Raw genomic sequence first — 23,082 nt, forward strand, 5'->3', positions numbered from 1 at the left:
ATCTTTCATCTGGCTGTTTTTCCCGCAGGTATTGTTTTTGTAAAGTAGCTAAAGGGTAATTCCTCTACTTAATATTAACAGGAACTACATTTGAACGTTTTGTCAAAATTTGTTTATTGGAATGTGAGGCAGATCTTTTCATAGCCATTGCTAGATTTTGCAGGCGACACAAGAACAACAGATTTAGAGTTACCTCCCTTCCATTGATTTGTGTTTGCAAAACATCAGTTATTTACTGGCATACTTCAATGTTATTCAAGATGAGGAAGTACTACCACGAAGTACTGAATGTCTTGTCTTTGGCTGCTGGGTACATTGAAAATACGGAAGAGCACATAGCCAATCAGAAAACAACATTTATGTGTGAGGTAGGGAAATGTTGCATACCCTTATTTCCATTTGCTCTGAGTTCATGAGATCCGTGAATCTTCCATCCTGTTTTTGCAATCTTAGAAGTATAAAGCAAAGAATGAAACAGCCCATTATGTGAAGCACTTCAGTTGCATTCAGTAGGAAAGTCCAGTGCCTCCACAGAAAGTGAGTTACCTGTTACATATTACAAAATAGACGTTCTTTATGATTAGATGAAGAATAATGAATGCTTCATTAAACAGGAAACTGATAATACCTTGAATGCTTGTTAATCTTTGCAAGATTCAAGGGGAGAGCGCATTTCACACAGCAAACCTGAACAACAAAGGAAACACTTAATGGCACTCTCTGTGTTATCGTTACCGGAATTGCCTTGACTTGAGCTAGGTTTAGCAGCAATTAGAGTATAATCCCTAGCTCTGAGCTACCACGCTTTCTTAGTGGTTACTGCTAGGCAGCAATTATGACATTCATCGTGTTTGTTTGATTGGACATCTGAGAATCATGTCTGTCCGCTGTGAATGATCATTTCTGAGAGACAGTTAAAGATCATAGCCAGATTTATAATTACATTTCCCTTGCAAGCTAAGTCGGCAGGCTTTGTGGGACATGTTGCCGTGTGGTCATGTGAGCAGATGCTGGCATGTTTATCATCCGCTTGGACAATACTGAAGCCATTGCTTTTTATTTAGATGACTTTGAAAAGATTTTTAAGATAGTAATAGTTTTGAATAGTCTTTAATATTTATTCACTTCATGCAAAAAATAAGATGCTGTTAGTAGTTTACCTCAAATTAAATTTCCAAGGAATAGAAGCACTGTTTGAATTGTGAAAATGTAGTCTAATCCTTGTCAAAAATGGCAGTTAAATGTGTTGGTTATGCCAGTGGTATTTTGTTTTGAAGAGAATCTATGGTTTATGATCACATTGGTCTTTTTTCTTTCTTTTCTTGTATTTGCATTGCGTTCCAGTCAGTGGTTCGAGGGCTCTTTGCATTTGCTCTTATTTCATTTTATGTGGTAAGTAGGTGGTGAAATTGAATCAGTGCTCTCTATTAATAATGACCTCTCCACCTTGGCCCATTAATGAATATCAGTGGTCATGTTATTTGTGAGATGCACACACTTGTGCATTGTCTTCTCTGAGACAGCAGAAATTGACTACCCAGTGCCAAACAGTGCTACACATAGCAAGGCCATCAGTAACAACAGCAAGAGGAGGCTAAGTCAATATGCTCATTTTCATTTTTCTTCCTATGAATTGGTTGTCTGTTGTGTCTACTGATGACAATTACTGCATGATCTTCTCGGATCTAACACAACACAGGCTCACAGATCCACCCCAGCATGTTTGCTTACAAAGAAATCCTATCAATGTCTGCTGACTGATGAAGTGCTGTGCTGTTCTTTGTATTCCCTGCAGCTAACAGGTTGTCTAGCATTGCAATACAGGGTGTTCCATTCTGCTTTTCCTCAGATTGGGATGGTTGTGAAGTCATTGGGTCCTTACAGATTTACCCTCCCTGTAAGAATAATATAGGCATGTAGTGACCAGGATGCCATTCTGATCGTCCATACATCTATCTGTCTGCTCTCCATCTGTCTCTCATTCATTTCCAAAGTTAAAGCTTTTGAATATTTCTTGTTAAAACTTGCTATACAGATAGGACTAGTGGTGAACTGTTGGTTTTTATAATGATTTGGGATTTTACTTTTGCATGTTTTGGTTTGTTTTGATGACGACTTCACTTAAAATGAGAGTAGTGCTGGTTTCCTGAAACTTAACTATTCCAGATGAAACTTGACAAAGGTAGTCCTGATTTGACCCTGCACTTTCCGATTTTTTAAAGACTTTTGAAAAAAATTCTGATCATGAGTTTCACTTGAAGTGAATGTATCCAATGGCAATGAATCAAAAGTGTTCAAGTAGCCAAACTTTCCAAATTGCCACAGATTGTTGAAGGAATAGGAATAGAGATATGATTCCATATTTGCAGTCAGTGTAACTTGAGTACTAGTGACTGTTTCATCTGTTGATTTGGTGATCTGATATTAGGTTTTATTTCATACATGTAGTTTCTCAAGTTTGTCCTTGGGCTTATTGATTCTGAGACATGGTTTCCTCTTGGAACATGAACCCAAAACAGTGAAAAGGCTGAAGCAACATTTTGAAAAATCAAAATGTTCCTTTGTTCAATTTCTCCATCATTAGCATGTTCAGAATGGTAAAATTGCTTTTGTCATAAAGATGCATTTGAAGTATAATTGTTCCTGTACTTAATCAGTTCCTGAATTTGTTCAGTGCATGCCTACAGGAATAAACGTCACAGCAATACCAACACAATGTTATGCCAAGGACCAGCCTCTGTTGGAGATCACTCTATGTTGAAGATGCTGAACATGTTGTTTGAAGTGTTGCCTAACTTCAGTTACATCTCCTTTCAGAACACCCGAACAGTGTCCAAGTGTCGTGTCTCTGCTGTCTGAGAGCTACAACCCTCATGTCCGATTCGGCGCCGCCATGGCTCTTGGCATTGCCTGTGCTGGCACTGGGTTGAAGGTAGGCCACAATGAACTTCTTGCACAACACATTCAGTGATGTAGGGACAATAAAACCATCATGAAATAAATGTTCCCATGAGTTACTGGATAAACCTACCCAGACAAGACCCTGTAAGCAGTCTTGTTGAGTGCTGAAGTAGTCAACATATTGTTTATAAATGTAAAAGACAGATATAGTCATAGATAGCTTCAGTCAAGCTCCAAACCTCATTGTTCATTGGCACAGGGATAGACAAGGATTGCCACTTGGGGCTTTAAATATCATGTGTTTTCAGTGTGTGTTTTTTTCAGTAGATTTGTGTGAAAATACTGTGACTATGTGTTCCAGTCCATCCAGCTGTTCATGGGTACCTTGTTAGGATGAGAAAGCCACAATAGTTTGGTGTGCTTAGTTACTCCAAGAGTTGTATACTTCCCAAGGAGTTGAGCTTGATAATAGGATGTGCTGTTGAGACTGACATCCAGTGATCAAGGGAAAAAATACCAGCGCCTTGAGTATGCACAAGTGCATGCATATGTGTGCTATATGAATATGCTATATCATATCCTATACCCTAAAATATGTGCCAGCTGCATGTTTTTTGTAGGATTTACATTTAGGTTTATTTAGTGTTTATTGTGCAGGTTATGAAATGTAATGGTGCAGCACAATTGTTACAAAGAAATTTGAGTCCCGTTGTGTTGAGTGTATTGAACTGTGAAGCAAAGCTATACTGCTACGAAGTCATTGATATGCAGTCAGAGGCTTGAAGAACATGAAAACATCAAACTTTTTATGGATAACAACTACCTTGCTGTTGGTAACAATGTTTCAGAGCTATGTCTTGTCGCTTTATCATGTGAAATTGGCGCAAGAAGTCGACCTGTATCAGTCTTGCACACAATGAAGAAGTACTCTGTAAAAGGGTTTCATCAGATTCCAGGCTGTTAGTGACAATGCTTCAGGGCTATGTCTTACTTCTTATTTTTAGGTGATTAGGGACAAAAAGTTGACTTGAATCACTGTTACGGGTTTATATTTACAAATAGTGCAGTCACTGTGCAGAAATTCATCAGTGTGAATACCAGTCATCAGTCATGTTTCAGTAATTTAAGGTCCAGCCTTGGAAGGTTCAGACAGAAAAATATGTTTTCTCTTTGTATTTAAAGTTCATTGCTACGGCCTTGAAATAAACTGTTAAGATTCTTAGAGCACAAGAGAAATATTTCTTATGTTAGAGGTTCCATGATATGACCAGATTTTGAAATTCCATTTGGATTTTAGTACTGCAGCAGTTTCTTGATCAAACAACTCCTTATCATGTCTTCATGACTATTCTATTGTAGAACATTTTGTTGTCTTGGAAGTTGGGCTCCCTGTCCAAAAACTTCAGCTCTGATGTAAGTCTGTGTTGAGGAATCACAGTTATGATTGGCGGAGGTGTAATCACCTTAGCGCTAAGATTGGTTATTACAGCAGCACCCATAATGCTCCAGGTTACACGAGTTCCACCAGTGACCTTTGGAATCCTAGTAAGGAAGATACGGAGAAGTATGTCCATATTATTATACTGGATTTGACGAAAACCAGTCTCTCACTGCTTCATTTGAGAGAAGTGTTTTGTTTGTTTAATTGATCCATTAGGGTGAAAGGTGGTTAGGGGATATACCTATATGATATACATATTCCAAGAGGCATGTTATTTAACTGGAATTTGGAGTTGGCTTCTTAAGATAACAAGTTTTGTTTTTGATAGGTTTACAATCAGCTTCCAGTCATCTGTAAACTGACTCGGTCCATTTAGGCTGTTTTGTAACATAAGTTTCTTCTCTTGGAGGTCAAAATATTTTGTTGCTAAGGGAATCTTGTTGAAAGAAGTGAAAATGGAGCATGATGCTCATCACAACAGGTGAACATATTACCCATTAAGCTGCCTCCTTGCCATGTGTACGGGAGCTGGAGGTACAGAACACTTGAAACTTCCAAAAGCAGGAATTTACTTAGAACCCAGTGCCAAGAAAGTTTAAAAAAGTTCTTAATGATGGTCAAAACTTGATTTTGTTCTTATATTTACAGATTATGAAAAGTTTAGAAATTTTCAATTTGAATTGGGTCTTTTTCACTGCCATTTGCTGTATACTTGGGGCTAAACATCAGCACTCGAGAAGGTTTAGACAAGACCCTGCAAGTGATTTCAAAATGGATCCCTATGTGCAAACTTTTTTGTACCCACAATGGCTGACTGTAACAGGTATTGTCTCACATTTAAATAGTGATACAAAGAAGGGAGGTCAATAACAGTACTTCAGGCAGTTATGAATGGACAGCTCATAGAACTAAACAATCATTGTCAATAATGTCTGCAGTCCTGGATAACCTTATCTCTGGCTGCCTTCCATTTTTTCTATATGTAAGTGAACTTTCCACCTCTGTGTTTCAAGGCATTTCAGGAATCCCTTGCATGGGATGTTTCTGTTCCTTGTTGCTGCAGGGATTTTATCTTTTACCTTGCTTGAAGCTTTCAGTGTAATATATTACACAAGCAGACTGAATGAAACCAGCCGTATTGGTGCCAGTATGGGTTATCCTGAATGTGTAAGGATGTCAGGGGACAATTATTAGTGGTGAGGTGGCTGGGCAGGATGCCTAGAAAGAGCATGGGTTTTTGACATGCCATTAAATTACCTTATGTTTTCATGGTAGTATTTTGGTTATTTTATTGATGAAATGCAAGAGCTGATTATATTGATAGACCACTTACTCGTTTCAAAGCATCAGTGTGGTTGCTGTTAAATGTCTTAACTGGTCAGGAAGAGCCAAATATTTCACGATTGTGTTTACTCTGTTTACCTTTGCTGTAATGAACACTATTAGTGACTTTTAGGAGAACCAGTGGGAGATATTCTGTTAACACTGGGACATGATTACCCAATTTGCTTTTCGTTCTTTATCTTGCAGATCAGTTAAATTGTTACCCCCATGTTGTTGAGTATTTTTTTAGGGAGTGATTAGACTAAGTCAGAGGATGAACCATCAGTGTGACATTATCTCAGGCAGTGTTTGGTAAATACAGTTCTGGATCAGTGTGTAGCTCTTTGAAGTTGAGAGCTGGAAGTGTTACCTTCAGTGGGAGGTCCAGCCACTGCCTCTGAGAGATAGACTAACACTTATCCTCTGAATATATATAGATTTGATAAAAACGACCAACACTTCAATCGAGGAGGAACCCTAGTTACCTGGGAGAGAGTCTACGTTAAATGCTTCCTGTAGGGCCTTAGCATTAAGAAAAGGGTTGAGTGAAAGGTAAAGTAATGTGACTAGAAACTGTGAGACAGACACCACGAGTGATGGGCACACATGGATTGTGGTAGTTCTACCATTGTCTGTCACTGTGGAGGGAGATAGTATAGTTGTCACTTTTTAATGGGATGAATATGTAGTGAGTATTTATGGTGTACATCAAGACTGTCGTTCGGGAATAATGTGGCAGTAGTTGAGCACAATTGCCATTAATCAGCGAGCAGCTCATATGGTATGCATCATTATCAAGTGTAAGAATCTCCATGTCCCACATTCCTGTTTGTAGCCTATATTTCAGCTGTGATAAGCCCCATCAGACACTTAACATTTGCATACAGATCATTCCGTTCAGAAATATGGCCTCTACTGATGATGGAATTATGACTCACATTTAGGAAAATATGAGATTCATTGTCAAGACAGTTTTAGATTTTGAATTTTAGCTCACCTGCATAATTGAGCGCCATAGTTGTAAGTATGACCATCACTGTTTAGCAGTGTTCTCTAAATAGTGTAGGTTAATGAGCGCTATCTGTGACCTGTCATGTCTACCCAGTTACCAACTTTCATTAGTAAGATCTTGAAGTTTTTCCATAATTTTGATTCTGCCACTGTTTGAAAGTAAAATGACACTTTTGTCGGCAATAGTATTACTCACCACAATATTCCCCTTGTGTTCATTATCACTTACATGAGCACATTATAGTGGTGTACAGTGCCACTGGTTTGAGGACATTATAGTGGTGTACAGTGCCACTGGCTTGAGGACATTATAGTGGTGTACAGTGCCACTGGCTTGAGGACATTATAGTGGTGTACAGTGCCACTGGCTTGAGGACATTATAGTGGTGTACAGTGCCACTGGTTTGAGGACATTATAGTGGTGTACAGTGCCACATGCACTGGCTTGAGGACAATATAGTGGTGTACAGTGCCACTGGCTTGAGGACATTATAGTGGTGCACAGTGCCACTGACTTAACAGCATTAAATTGGTGTACAATGCCACTGACTTGAGAGCATTAAAGTGGTGTACAATACCAGTGACTGACTTGAGAGCATTAAAGTGGTGTACAATGCCACTGACTTGAGAGCATTAAAGTGGTGTACACTGCCAGAGGATTTGGCTGCTTGAATCTAACTCTGTACGGTAACACTGAATTACAGTCCCAACTGTAAAATTGTCTTGAAAGTTGTATACAGCTCCAAAGTTTGAACAAATGTTAATGTTCTTAGGGTGCTGTACAATAATACTATTTACAGTTGGTTGATGTACATATCAATTTTACGTAAAGTACTGTACAGTACCATCCACAGTCCTCAGAAACTGTAATGCTGCTAGTTGTTTGTACATTCTGAGATGGTACAACACCAAGGTTTCTGAGAAGTTATATAAGGGGGGCAATGTTCTTGTAGTGGGTGAGACAACCTAAAGATGCTTGTAACATAAATAACTCAGAGCCACCTGAACACGCTCACATCCTCACTGTAGTTGCTGACGATCTTTAATGATCTATCTCATGTGCACAAACTGGATGGTGTTCTCTTGACTTCAGCTTTAGACTTCAGGGACTTATGGAACAGTTCTTGTACACCTATTGTCTCTCATCCCTGTTAAGTGTTGGCAAATCCCATACCTCTTGTATTGATGTTGTGCACTGACCTTCTTACAGCACTAGTTATTAATTACACACCCACACATAAACTTTATATATGTCATACCACTGTCTGTAACAATGAGTGAAAATCAATTTTTCACAATTATTGATGAATCCTTGTCTGGGGCAGTCTGACTTCTGCACTGTCCATCCTGTGGACAATGTGACTGATGGGAGCGCCTGTCAGGGGTACAGGTACAGGACAGGGCTGACAACTTGTTGGTTAATATACAGAGATCCTTGTCAGGCTGCAGAGTTCACTAGCATATTAAACAGTTCCCTTACACCATGGCTGTACCATTCTCTCCCACTTTTTTCAAAGAAAGGAAACGTGCAATTTGGGTTTTAAATTGTTTTCAAAATTCTGTTATATCATGCAACATTATAGGTTCGGTCTTGTTGAGCGAGGGAATACCCAGATGAAAAAGATTATGTCATGGTTGGTGATAAAAGTGAGTGGTTGGCAGTGGGTGATGGTGTTTTTCTGGGTTGTTTGTTTGAAAACTCATTTACACATTAAACCATGGTTATTGTTTTCTCTGTATTCTTTGGCACCAAGGGAGAGCTATGAAGCTGTGGGTTTTTTTTTCTTTCATAGAGCAACATAATGGGTAATAGGGATTAATCTTGTACAGATTAGGTCTACTGGGATATCAGAAGACCTTTACTTGGAGGCTTCTGAAAAAGCCAAGAATCATACAAGTGCCTTATGTAATCGGTTCTGGTACTCCCCATGATAAAATGTGTCTGGAAGGGAAGCTGCCATGGAAACAGTGCCAAGATTGCCAAACTCTACATTGACATCAAATTGTATTTGACATGGTGGAGAATGGTCCAGAATGTGGGTCCAGATAGTGATGCTACTTGTTGATAATGGGTCCCTGTGGATCACCTTAGAAACTTACCCTGTATCAGTTGAATTATTGAATGTTGAGTTCCTCGGACTGATCAATATGTGGCCTCTGTGCTGTTGGGGCAAGGTGATAAGTGATATGGTCCAACAGTATAGATCTTGCTATTTCATCAACTGCTAATGGATATTTTCTTGAAAAAATGTTCCTAATGTAATGGCAAATGATACTGAACTTGTCTGATATGTATGGAGTTAAAGTTTTTCAATTCTGAAAGTTCTATTTCCTTCAAAACTGTGCCATTTGAAAACTTTTTTTACAAGTGATTGAACATTGATTATGTGATTTTAGGCTGCTTTGGTAGTGCAGAAGTAATCCAGCTTTTTCTTAGCAGTAGTATCTTGAAGATATGGGTTAGAATTGATGTAATCCATCCTTCATGAACAGGACCAGGTGGTCCAACTCGCTGACATGGGTGACACATGTCATTGTATGCCAATAGCATAGATGAAGCTCAAGCTGTTAATCACTGGATTGTCTAGTCCAGATTCGATTATTTACACACTATCACCCTATAGGTGGAATCATGATAAGTGTTATGTAAAACTTTACTCACTCTTAGCTGCAGGCAAACCAATGGCTGGTGGGGTGACCACAGATCAAGGATGTAACTTAAACACATAGCCAGATTGGATAGCTATTCTAGTCATTGTTCTTCTTTTGCTTGTAATGGACAAGTTTAATGAAAAAAGCCACATTAGTGAAATACTGCAACAGAGCATTTTGAAAGAAGGGTTGAGATAACAGTAACAAGATGCTTAAATTTCTCATTACTTAGCCACAAGCACAGGAAAAGCAAAGTCAATGTTTCTCAAGTCACAGCCAGATTGGTCGTGAATTACAAGAGGTTAGGCCATATGGCCCCTGAATACTGATCTATTTCTTGTTTCTTTGCCTAGTTGCACAAATTTCCTATCAGTTTCACCTGAGTGTTTTGTAATAGTGTGGATCAGACAAACACTCCAGATAAACTTATTAGCTCCAAGCTGTGACTCTCCAGATCCTACAGGTGGCCTACATTAACTTATCATTAGGCAAATGCTTCACCAAAATAGTGCTTCACATATGTATGGTATTTCCTATGGTAGAATGGTAGCAAGGCACTGGGGCAGCTGTGATTGCAAGGTGATAATGGCGGTATCACCAGCTGATGAGGGAGGTGGTGTATCATGAGAAAAGGCCTTCTGTGTGAAAGGTTGTGTGATGTTTGACTGGATGGTGCTGCTAAGTCAGGAATTAAGAAGTGGAAGGTGTTAGGTCGATGCCTGTACTGTAGTATAGACATACATTATGTCTAACAGGAACATTATTTAAAACCATGGATTTGACGGTTTGCACTGTAGTTATGGTTGTCATATTAGGAGAGTCATCTTTGTCGTGTGTGCTTCATCTTTTAAATAATGCCTCATCAAGATTTGAACATGAACATGCTGAAAAACTCTTCATACAGTAGGGCAGTTAAGGGCTTGTTTTGCTGAAGACCCGGGTTTGATTCTCCTGGATACTAGTTGTAAAGTCTATTTCTGGTGTCTCCTCCTCTGATTTTGCTGAAGGCAAAGTAAAACCATACTCAGTCACTGACTTCATGCAGTATCAGTGCAGTGAGAAACATCTGGCATCCTTGAACATGTATGTCACATTTCTGTATTGTTCATGCATGATCCATTAAGTTATGCATTTCACAGATTGATGCTCATCCTGTTGATCACTGGATTGTCTGGTCCATACTCAATTATTTACAGACCATCGCCATATAGCTGGAATGAGTATTGCTGAGTGTGACGTAAAACTTGACTCAATCAGTCACTCATTAAGTTATAATTTTTGCATGAAGCTCATGTAATAAAACCAGCCTGGATGCAGTATTTCTGTCTGATATTGCTGATACTTTTCATTACATGTTCACATCTCCGACGTGAGCTGTGGACCACAGTCTTTTAATCAACTTATATCTAAATCATTAAAGGAAATATTGATATGATTTGTATTGCTCATACATTTGGAAGAAATACGCATATGACCTTTTCACGTTAGATTTGTCTAGTTTTGAGCAGTCTTCATTATTGAGTATTGAAAGAAACAATTCAATTTTCAAGGAGACTGACTTTGGCATAGATGCCTATTGAACACTGAGGAAGGTTTCTGGTGTGACTTTCAGGTTGCTGTAATGTTTGTTGAGGGTTGTTATTAAGTTATATGAATGAGCTGCCACAGACATATATAAGACTTGATATTTGTTCTGGAAAGGAGAAGGAAGGAGATTACAAACTTGACATCCTACTCTTCTCAAGAAACAGATGCTGTTTTTTGCATGCTTTATTTGATAATGACATGAAAAGAATTTTTAATCTTTCCTCCTGGGAAAGTTATTGAATGTGGAAAAAAGTGAAATTGCTTGGGGTTCATATTGGATAATGCGATAAGGTCTTCATTGGCAGTATTGACTTACAGGTTGGGTTTGTAGTACTGGGTTGTTCCATGCAGTATTATGCCTCTACGGTGAGTCGTATTTGTTCACAAACCAGAGACTGGTCTCTGGCTGAACACAGTGGGTAGTACTTTCATGGGAGTTTTGTCTTGGCTGAACTTATGTCATACATGCTATGATGCTCATGTTTTTCAAACTCAGTCACATTTTCCCTGGACTAATATTTGTTGTTCATTGCTGAGACTGACCTACTCTACTTCTTGCTGAGAAGCCTGGTGCCCCAGTAGTCTGGTGTCTTTGCTTATCAGCGACAGTATCTGAACAGCAGATGACTCTTCCCCTCATGGCAGTGTGTTGATGGCTTCCCACCATGCTTCATTACCTGTATTAAACTTGCTGCTGTTCTGCATGTTACCACTCTGCCTTATCTGTATATCAGACAGACAGGAAGTCAGGCTCATCCTCAGAAGACATCAGTCTTGTTGGTTCTGGTCCTGTAGTCCTACAGCGTCTGAAGCTCAGTTCAGTCCCGTTGTGGGATATTGCTGGGTGATTGTTACAATGAGGGTTGAAACTATATTGACTCATTTCTTGCTGGTAACTACTAACACATATACTTGCAGTGGACCTAGGAATTCAGGTCTCCAATAAGCACCAACTTTTCTGTGCATTACAATTTTCAGAACTTTCATATTGACAAGTACTAGCACCAGTACTCACCAATGACTTTCTGATACAGATGTTTCTAGGTCCCATAGCACTTGAAAGGTGTGCTTTTGTTCCAAGCTGGTGTGGTAATGCTGTGTGAATTCCTGATTGGACCCCATCTTTCTTAAGTCATTAGAGGTGAATGGCTTTGGTAATCAGTCCATTTACTTCTTTTATTCATGTCAGGGTGGTGGGGTGGCCTAATGGTTAAGTGTTCGCTTATCCCACTGAAGGCCCAGGTTTGGGTACCCCTCATGAGTACAGGTGTGTGAAGTTCATTTCTAGTGTCCCCTACTGTGATATTGCTGGAATATTGCTAAAAGCGATGTAAAACAAAACTCACTTTAATGCATGTCAATATACCTAATGGCCTGCGCGACCCGTGAAGGTCCCGGGGTAGAATAGGCCTTCAGCAACCCATGCTTGCCATAAAAGGCGACTCAGCTTGTCGTAAGAGGCGACTAACGGGATCGGGTGGTCAGGCTCGCTGACTTGGTTGACGCATGTCATCGGTTCCCAATTGCGCAGATCGATGCTCATGTTGTTGATCACTGGATTTTCTGGTCCAGACTCGATTATTTACAGACCGCCGCCATATAGCTGGAATATTGCTGAGTGCGGCGTAAAACTAAACTCACTCACTCACCTAATGGCTTGCGCATGAAATCAATCTCTGGATTGTCATAACCAGACTCTGGTGCTTAGAAGCAGCCACCATACAGCTGGAATGTAAGCGTGTTGTCAAACGAGAAACCAACAAACAACCACACTGATTGATTTAGGCATTTAGAACTTGCAGTGGTGCATCCTCATTTTCACACCAACTTGTACCCGCTGTATGTAATATTTTGTTGTTCAAAGAACGCATACAACATTTGCAGAACAGAATTTGAGGAACTGGCTTTGTGAACTGATGAAGACATAGGCAGTGATTATATTACTGTTACTGTTCAGTCATGACATTTGAAGTCCTATAAAGTGATCTTGCCAGACCCAGAATAATTTTGTTTCAGTGATGTCCAAGATCATCAATACCAAAACTCAGGTGTTCTACATACTTTTATGTTGAACAAAAGGTGCAGTCTGTGTTTGTCTGGTGCAGTTTGTTTGGTTATTGCCTAAGATTGCACTGAGTGCAAGTAGGCTTCCTTTCCTTGAGTCGAGCTCACATCTGCACTCTAACTGTCATAATTTGTAGTCTTCACCACAGACCTTATCAGCGAGAAACTAGCATGTGTTGCAGCAAATAGACAAATCTGACTGCTCCGTGTAAATCTTAATTATTGTTGTTATATGAATAATGTTGGTTGAAAGCATGTATGACAGAATATGAAACTCAAAGCCTGATGAAAATGTACAAAATACTGATTGTAAGTTGTTTAAGTCCTTCATATACATTTTATCTTGCCAGTCTGTCAAAAGGCGATAACACAATGAAGCAGTGTATGCGCTGTTTTTTCTTTCTCCTCGAGAACATTGCTAAGAGAAAATTCCTTCCCTGAAATTGACAAGAGGTTACATGAAACTGATGTGTGAAGGGAAAATGAGCTTGAGCTACCTGTGGCTGGAGACAAGTGGGTTAGGTCTGACATATACATGATAATATTGGCTTCTGACGTCAGCTTGGCTGTGATGGGGAGTGACAGGACTCACCCAGGTAGAATAGGTCGAATCTGGGAATAGACCAGCCTCATCTGACACTATCCTCACGTCTAGGTGATAATAACAGCAGTTTGCTGCTTTTTCAGTGATAAAAGTGGAACAGACTTCACATACACCAAGCGAAGTCAGATATTGTAGCACAGGGTACCAGAATGGAAACTGTTCCAAGCTTTTCCTGATTGGTTGTTTTCTGGGTTTTGAAACAAGTGTGTTTTGTACATCCATAACTTAAATGTGTGTATGTACTGACCTGGACTGGTCTTGACTGGTCAGTACCTAGTACTATGTTGTTTTCTATTATTAACACTTCTGTGTTGTCATTTGATACAGGGTTTGAGGTATTTCCTTCTCTCCAACATAAGTGAAGGAGTATTTTAGGGATTCTTTATGCCTTTAAATGAGATCATTATCCTAGTTAAAGAAATGAAGACCTGAAATGAAGAAACAAGTGACAACTTGACACATCAGCATAATATTTCCATTGCATTTAGGATGTGAATAAACACACATTGTACTCGGTACCTGTTTAACCATTATTTCACAAGACATTAATGGTCATAGTAACTTCATCAGTCTTGAGCAGGTGAGTATTCGAAAAGAATCAAAGCCTACAATCAGATTCCCCTTGAAGAAGTGTACTCCCTGAAGTGTCGATATATTTCTTACTTACCAAAAACCAGAGGATTTCTTTCAGTAATGCATCAAGGATGGGTTTTTTTTGTTGGCCACCTGGTACTGTGGAAGCCAGGAGTTAGTGTGAAGGATGAAATGGTGTTATTGTGGCAACAGGTGTCCATCCCTGGTGTGCTGCATCATATTATGTATATCATCATCTCCGGATGACACAAAGCAGCAGGTGATACAGGAAAACACATCAAGTGTTGAGGTCTTTGAAGACGCTGATGATGGAAGCCCCCTGTCATCAGAGTCTCTGATAATGTGTGATGATGTCGAGATTACCAACATGTTGTGCAAGTACACATCAGTTTGTTTTATTGACAGAAAATTTCTTCTTGATGCAATAAGTGAAGGTTCGTTTCAGTGAGTGTTTGTGCACAGCAGGCAGTACTTAATAACATGTTAACTTAATGACTTTTCTGATGCTGTGGTTTTCTGAAACTTTGAACCAGATATTTCTGATTACCCATTTGTTTTCTTGTCTTGATTGGAAAATCAATGCAGATGGTTCTTTTGACAGTAGTTTGAACATTACAAGTTCGTGTGATGTTCCCAGTCTGAGTATTAAATCACTGATGTTTGTCATTTCACTGAGTATGACACAGATACACATAAAAATTGGATTCCCAATTGCCAGGGATTGACAAGATGTGACAAGATTTTGACAAAACTAGTGAAAGGGTATAAAACTGAATGATGTTATTTCAAGCTTTCAGTGTATTGGACTAATCTAATGGTGTCTTGACTGACATGGGTACAGCCTGTGGAGTCTACACACTTTATCTCTCCTTTCCTTAACCTCCTGACTGACCAACACGGTGATTGGGAAGTGGATTTGGCCACAATGTCTGCTCAGTATGTATTGTGTATTGACAACATCCAATCAATGTCCTTCAAAAACTTGACCATCTGGCTTGCAGTTGTGTTTCCTGCAACCTATTTATTGAAAGGAATCTGTTCACTTACTTAGTTACAATCTTGAATCTGAAGTAACTGTAATTTTGTTTAAAAATATGAAACAAATTGCAAGTTATTCCATTGTTTATATGTCGCTGAACAGACCTAAATAGCTGAGGCCAGCCCACTGGCAGACGTCCATATTCAGAATGAAAGCTGAACATATCTGTACTGGTTTTAACTGGTTTTATCTCCATTAACGCAGAAACCATGGCCATCAATCCTTCAGTAGGCTTTTCTTTCCATGTGAGATTATGAATAGGACCTGTTAGAAATGTTCCTCAGATCATTGAGGTGTTCTGCTTTATCAAGACCTATTTTCAACTAAAGTTAACTCACATTGTATATAAGCAATTATGTTTCATGTTTGATAGATTTATTGACAGTGTATGATTTAAGTTTGACATGATGTTGAAAAACTAAGGTGACTCCCTCACCTATTTCATCTCTTGTCCACTTCGAAACAAAGTAGATTTTACTTGTATACCTTTAATATTGGGGAGATTGGTTCAGACCAATAGCTAATATGTTCCCCAGACAAGAAGACTGCTTGCAATGGTTGAACATCCATTGTCCAATCCCTGTCACTTTAACACTTCTAGTTTCCAGATGATGATTCAAGCAAATATTGTCCAGAGTGGACAGTAGATCCTCCATAAAGGCTGGTCCGGTTTGGTGGCCGGTCAGATTGATTAGTATTAGGTGGGCATAATGTCACATAACCAGACTAAACTGATGTGAGACTGGTTTCTGCACTATAACTTGGACCCAAATCAATTTGTATAGACATGTCACATGTAACCACAGGTCTGGTTTGATAACTAGCCAACTAGGGGATGTTTAGGCAGTCAAAGGGGAATCTCAACACCATGTTGAAAGTGAAAGGGACAGGTTTCTGGGCAGCATCATGTGATGGATTTGTAAGATTCATGCTGGTGATTTATAAATACAGGTCACAAGTCACCCATATAACAGGAAACTGTATTAAATTGCTGTGAGACTGTACTGGATGATCTGATTCTAGTCAGTTCTTATACAACTTGTATGTAAGCTCCATATAACCAGCATTTTACTTGGTGGTTCATGATGCTAGTTTCAACAAACAAGATTAGTTTCCCGACCTCGTATGAGGCTTCATAACACCTAGATGACTCACAATATACAAAATACATTCTATCAAGCATTTTTCATTATTTTTTTTTTTTTTCAAAAAGCCGTCCATGAACAAGCACTGTAAAGGTTCTGAAACATAATGCTTACAGATGTGTTTTCGGTCCTTTTAAGAAAACTTCCATTCAAACTGCCCAAAGGATCTGAGATGATCAGTACAGACATAAGACTTCCTTTATAACTGACACATTTCCACATCTCTGCACGACTTTGGAATCACATTCCATGAAAAGCTGTGGAGATGAGGCACAAACAAGAATATTAAAACTGCTATGTCTTGTTATCACAGGACAAATTCTGATCAGTTTGCTTTGGCAATGTAGATAGATGGAAATCTCCTTGTTTTGGAGAGGCATCCCCAGGCTTGAAGGACTAAGCCTCCAATTGCAGAAGCACTGGTATCAATATATGCAGATAATTGTGATCCATGTCTTTGTGTAGGGCTGGCTGGCTGCAGAAACCTACATTCAGATCAGAGGTCCATGGAAGGATTTATAGACATTGATGTCCAGTATTGGCCAAGTGCCTATTGAATCACAAGAGCTGGCAGCTTTATGAGCAGTTACAGTATTTGTGAGACCTGGGGACTTAGAAATGACACAAAATAGAAATTATTTTATATCTGGTTAAGATTTAACATTTTGATAATGTACCTGCAAGTGGCTTTTATGTGTCTCATTTTTCTCAAAGGTCTGTTACTGCTTCTGTTATGATTGCGTAATGTGCATAAAGAATGTTCCAGGGCATGGATTAAATTTGGAAACATGCCTGGATATTCTCCATGGAATATATTTCTGAATCCTTGTAGCGACCATGTTAAGATTGTCAATATTCTTTTGTGTATGTGCCATTATGAACAAACTTTCTGGATAGCAATTCTTTTATTTCCTGGGTGCAGGGTTTCAAAACTGTTTGACTTCTTGGCAGTGGTTCAAGAATATATATCAAAATATTGCATTCACTAAAGATAAGAACATGTTATCCATAAAGTTTGTACATGCTATACTTCCCAACTTCTAAAATGCCACTCTAAGAGGTTGTATATTTTTTTGTTATGAATAGAACAATTTTGTAACATTGTTTGTGACTGTCTGTGTGAGATGTTTATGCAACTGCATAGATACTGTGAACGGTTGCCTCCCTTTGCCGTATCAGGATGACAAGTGTAACAAGTACAAAATACATAATAAGTACAAAATACACAACAAGGTTAAAATACATAACAAGTACAAAATACACAAATTGTTAAAGTGTGCTGGAAATATAAACTATTTTAACATGTCTTGTCTTGTTTATCTCTTTAGGATCAATTTAGAACACCTTAAACAATAATACAATTGTCAGTGAAAGGTTTACATTTTTACAAGTCCATGATGTATTCAAAGTAACCACTGGGTCATGGGTTGAAAGTAGTTCCTATACAAATTAGCCAAGTTTTAATGAGGTCAGGCCTGCTGTCTTGTCCCTGGTTTCTATTGGCTGAAGATGTGCAGCATCTTGATTGGATGTTGAATTTAGTTGCATTTGGTGTTCTGGTGAGAATTAGCATTTCCATGCTAATTACGGCATACATATTTTAGGTCCTTGGAGGGTGCATTATTTTGGTGGCTCACAACATGTGGTCAGTTGATGCAAGTTGTCCCATAGATGGTAAGACAAGCTGATATGTTACTGTGTTTGGAAGATGCCAAAAGTTTTTCGTAACTGCACTTCTAAGAGTCTTGTGTAACTGAACATTTAATTTTGTGATATCCATTTATTTGAGTTATTTTTATATGTTTAGTGGTAGAACAATTATCTGAACAATGTGCAATGTCTTGGATGTGATAAAGGGTAATTTTGACGGAGATTAATATATTTGTACACATTGTTTCAGACTCGTATTATTAGTCAACAAAAGAAATAAAACCGAACTACAGCCTCAACGGAGCTTGGTTTTCTGTGGTCGAGCCATTCCCGTTACACAAGGATCGTTCAAGTCTCATGTTGTCTTCTGTTATGATTCTCAGCACCACCCATGGGTTGAGGCAAAGTTGTAATAGCCTGCAGTGCTTCAATGTAGTCAGTTTAGCATTTCCTCCCACATTAAGCTGTCATGCAATAAAGTAACTGTTCAAAGCTGCATTAAACCCAATTCAGAGACTCACTCATTCCAGACATAAAAACATGAAGAACTAGACATTTCATAATTTGTTCAGAACTGTTGGCTTGTTCTTGAAGGTGGTATTTGTGGGCAAATCAGGGCCAGGGGTTCCACTTTGTGCCTTTGAAAATACATACTGATGGAAAATCAATCAGGTTAGCAGTTTCCAGCAGAATATGCAGTCTCTGAGGATGTGGCCGGCAGTGGCCACCACCAAACTGTTGCTGTCTCACAGCAATGTAGGGGGAGACTGCAGACCTGAAGAAGAGTTGTTTATTCATGTTCTTGAGGAAGACAGCTAGTTAGCCCAAAAGTTTCTGGTTCTGGCATAACTCTTCACACAGAACACCCAAGTTTATTTCTTCACATAGGGGATATATGGGAAGTGTCATACTTGTTAAACATCAACGTTTGGCTGAAATGGGTATCATTTTGTGACTAGATTCATCTGTGGTTGCCTAAATGCATTATTAACTGAGTCATGGTAAATCCTGCAAGAGCGTTCTTATTGGTATATTGTGAAAGTATTCAAACAAAATGGATGTAAAAGATTCGTAGAAGATTCATATGTCCTAATACTGCAATAATTTGACCCACAGTTTTGAAAGTTTCAAAGACTGAAGCTAGTGAAAAACACATGGAAATTGCAATTTCAAAAACGTCTTTAAAGAAAACCAAAAGACCCCAAACTTACCACCCTGTAGCAATAGAAAGTTTGTATAAACAGTCTTCAAGATTTAAATTGCAAAATTAAAACAGTTTTTTTTACGCTTCATACCATCTAAACTTGTTGCTGTTGAGAGTTTAATTATTTATTTTGTTTGGCTCTGTGTTGGATATATTGTGAAAGTAGTCTATCTGAAAATAAATTTTGTGCTGGACCATTAATTTCCTCTTGAAGGAGATTTTTGTGTACGGTTATCTGTGATACAGGTAAATGTGAAACACATGAATGCCTTGATCACTGACAGTGTATCTGGCCAAGTAAATGTAGCATGATACCACGGTATGAAGGAGCCAAGCTATGTCAGTGTAGAATGGCTATACAAGATAACTATGTGTATCTGCTTTGACCGGCAGAGTGCAGTGTGGCAGCCGAGATATTCCAGCACTTTGCCTAGTATACATTCCGATGATGAGATAGAGATCTCTGTGACATATATGCAATCTTCTGTAGGAAGATTCTTGTGAATGGTATTTGCATAATAGGAGCATGTGTGACATGGGGAGCTTGTTCTGTATTTAAGGCAGTTGCTGGCTTCGACAGGCTACTGTTTTAGATGGAAGTGGCTGTCAGGTGAGGGTAATCACAGTGTCCAGTCAGAGATAGATTGCAATATTACGTATAAGTGTTGTGAATAATACACCTCAGACCAGCTTATCACAGTCATGGTGTTATCATTGTGTTGTAGGGAACTGGTTGGGTCTTGCCAAGAGGCTCTCATGAGGTGTAGTAGTGCTTTAACAACTCTTGCCTTCATGAATAGGTCAATAACTTTTCTAGAAACTGTAACATCGCTGTAATATTTCACATTCTCACCCGTGTGCATTAAACAGGTGGTACTTCAACTGAATGCTATAAATACCAGTGTATGATTTGTTGTTGGAATAGAGTTCTTGACATGCATTAAACCGTTGTATGGAAACATGCAGGCTTTCATGATGTAAACGGTAGATACTTAACTGGGTTAGGACTTAACCAGTCACAGGGCAAAATACATTTCAGTCAGCAAACGTGTGCAAGTGTCACCTGAGGCCAGCATTACTGAGCTTTTGATAGTCGGTATGTGTCTGTATTGGGTGTGAACTATTTGGACAAAATATCAATACTTGTGTTGAATCAGGAACTCCCTGAGGACAAGATTAGCATCTCAGACCTTTAATTCGGGTACAGAAATATCCAAGTTCAGATGAAAGTACTCGGTCCAAAACAGAAAACATTTGCATCAAAATGACAATCATTGTAAAGACTTGCTTGTGTCTCATCAAAGTTTGCACTGATGTTTTTCTGAATTTCAATTTGGTTTTAGGAAGATATGCCACTGCAATGGGGTACTTTTTGACATTCTAAATTGCATTCTTTAGAAACCCTGTCACAATTTTGAAGCCAATTTCTTGATCTCAAAAAAGGTTAAGTATGAATGACTCTGTGTGTGTGATAATCAAAATTGCTTGGTCATCATATTATCCTTGACGCTGGAACCAGAAGTTTCCTTCAGCAAGGGAAAGTCATTGGAGGGATCATAGTGTATTGGTAATGAGTACTTGAATGGTTGTTCAACCCAATGCCTCATCGTTTAGGAATGGAAGGGCAGCTGATGTCCTTGAATGACCATATTTCATGGACAGCTGCTATAATTCCTATGATCTAATGTATTTATTTCCACTCAGTGCATGTGTGTTCATGTTGATCATGTAGGTCACTGTATAACCAGACATGCAATTACACTGCAGCAGAATCTGCCCTTCCAGGCCTAGTTTCTTCTCGTTTACAAGATAACCAAACCTCTTTGCCATCTTAGACACTTATCGTCTGATGTTAAAATTGTTTTACCCCAGCTGATGTTCAACCAAGAGGTTGGGGACATTTTTGTCCTTTTCAAGACAGTGAGCTACAGACTGTCATGATCAGGATGGCAGTTTGTGGTAGGAGGGAGCCACATAAAACCAACTACAGCCCCAACCATGGATGATTGATGTTGTAAGACTGTGAGTCTGTAGATGGAGATTGCCTATGTCCCTCACAGACCATTCCTCCCTTGGGAATGGACCTGAGGAAATTTGTGTTTAAACTTGTCATCAGTGTTGGTGATGAATGCAATGTTAACTGATTGCTTTGTTAGCTGCAGCCCAGACTCTCACCTCAAATGGCTTTTGTTAGGCCGTGGCCCCTCCGTCCCTAGTCTATGCCTCTCATTAGTGAGTACTAAGTCACACTTTCAGCTCGAATGACAACTTCTTGACTCTGATGATGGAAATTGAAAATGTGAATGGTGAGAGCTTGTGTTGACAGTCAGCCGTTTGGACATGGCATTACGCAATTACCTGTGGCATCTGTAGTGATCACTGCTGATGGAGTCTTCATTTTGCTCCTTATACAGTCTTTGTCTGAGTGTTTTGCTCTCTAATGAACTTTTTCATCCATTTAATCAAAAATGAAAAAAATAGTAACTGCTTTTTTCACTCTAATTTTAAAAAATGAACAAAAAAAAAAATAATAGGAAATTAAGCTTCATAAAAGAGGGAAATTCCTTCCCAAGTAACAGATTCTGGACAGTTCACCCCCTAATACAAAGATTGGTGCTGTGAAATGAGTTTGAGTTTTTCATTTATTTTTTCCTGAAAGGAAAATCAAATGTGCAATTTTCATGTTTTTCCCCCTCCAGGACATGGATCTGTATATACTTTTTTATTAGGATTTTGGATGCAATTTTTTGCTTGAAATCTTTTCTTTTTACATAAACAACCCCTGGATTGAGTGTTTTCAAGTGACATGAAAAACACCCTGATGATCATGGTGATCGTCTTTTCAGCTCCATGATCTATAGCTACCACATATTTGTTATATTATCTTGTTAGTTTGGGGGTTTTTTTGGTCACGTGAATTATTTAAGGATTGAAGGTGGGTGACAAGGCCTGAAATCATATCTAATTTTGGTTCAGTATTCATTATGCTTCATATTTGAAAGACGAAAGAAGCCTTCTGCTTAGTTTCTTCAAAAGTGTGACTTTACGCTTGCTCAGTCTTAAAATGTGCTCAGTGCTTGTTCATTTGACCATCTCCACTACAGTTCATTTGTCAGATGAGCTTATGTGTTTACTGTTTCAGAAAATGGAATCTAAAAATGTTAACAAAGGTAACTGATGTGTGAGAGTGACTGCATCCTTCTCACGTTTGAGAACATGAAGCAATTAAAATGATGTATTCAACTATGTGGAACTTTCCATATATTGACTGGATGCACTAATTAACCAGGATCAGTCCGGAGGAAAGATGTATTTCATACTTGAGAGGGTGCTCCTGACAACCATCTATTACACTTTGTAATAGTTTTCCTGCACCTTGAAGCATATTTGAGCTGGCCGACAGGAAGTGAGTATCCACTGACCACAGAATGGCCAACAGGAAATGAAAAGAAAGTGCTTGGCAAGGTCCCATATATGTGATAAATTGCTAACACCTCGTAATGTCTATCAGACATGAAAGCATCATTTCTCAAACATTCCTGTGTTTGTTTTCATTAAAACTGCAGTGTTGGATCCACAGGCCAAGGTTGTACCTTGTTTATTTGTGTCAATACCCTTGTTTTTGCTTCATGCATGTGCTGGGCGCTTGCTGCCATTAATTTGGCTTTTCAGACTGCTACATTTGGCCTTGTATCCTTTAAACTCTATGTCCCAGTCTATTGATACAGCTTCTTTGCCAGTTCTGTTAGATGTTTATCTTGAAACAGGTTAGATCACTTGAGAGAATGATAATGTTTGAGTAACGTTTGCTGCTCACTCTCCCTTGAACTGCTTCCTGTTAGATCAGATGTACTGAACACCATGACA

The 23,082-nt window shown here is 38.9% G+C and overlaps 1 protein-coding gene across 1 annotated transcript in view; it reads left to right on the top strand.

The window, feature by feature from the left end:
* LOC137281471 (26S proteasome non-ATPase regulatory subunit 1-like) overlaps positions 1 to 23,082 on the top strand; it is a 274,250-nt gene that overhangs the window by 203,476 nt on the left and 47,692 nt on the right. Inside the window, exon 22 of the mRNA XM_067812714.1 lies at positions 2,818 to 2,932. Within this exon, the coding sequence (XP_067668815.1) occupies positions 2,818 to 2,932 (115 nt within the window). The remainder of the gene's footprint in view (positions 1 to 2,817; positions 2,933 to 23,082) is intronic.

The sequence above is a fragment of the Haliotis asinina genome, chromosome 4 (assembly GCF_037392515.1).
Source record: "Haliotis asinina isolate JCU_RB_2024 chromosome 4, JCU_Hal_asi_v2, whole genome shotgun sequence".
In the NCBI taxonomy this organism is placed as follows: domain Eukaryota; kingdom Metazoa; phylum Mollusca; class Gastropoda; order Lepetellida; family Haliotidae; genus Haliotis; species Haliotis asinina.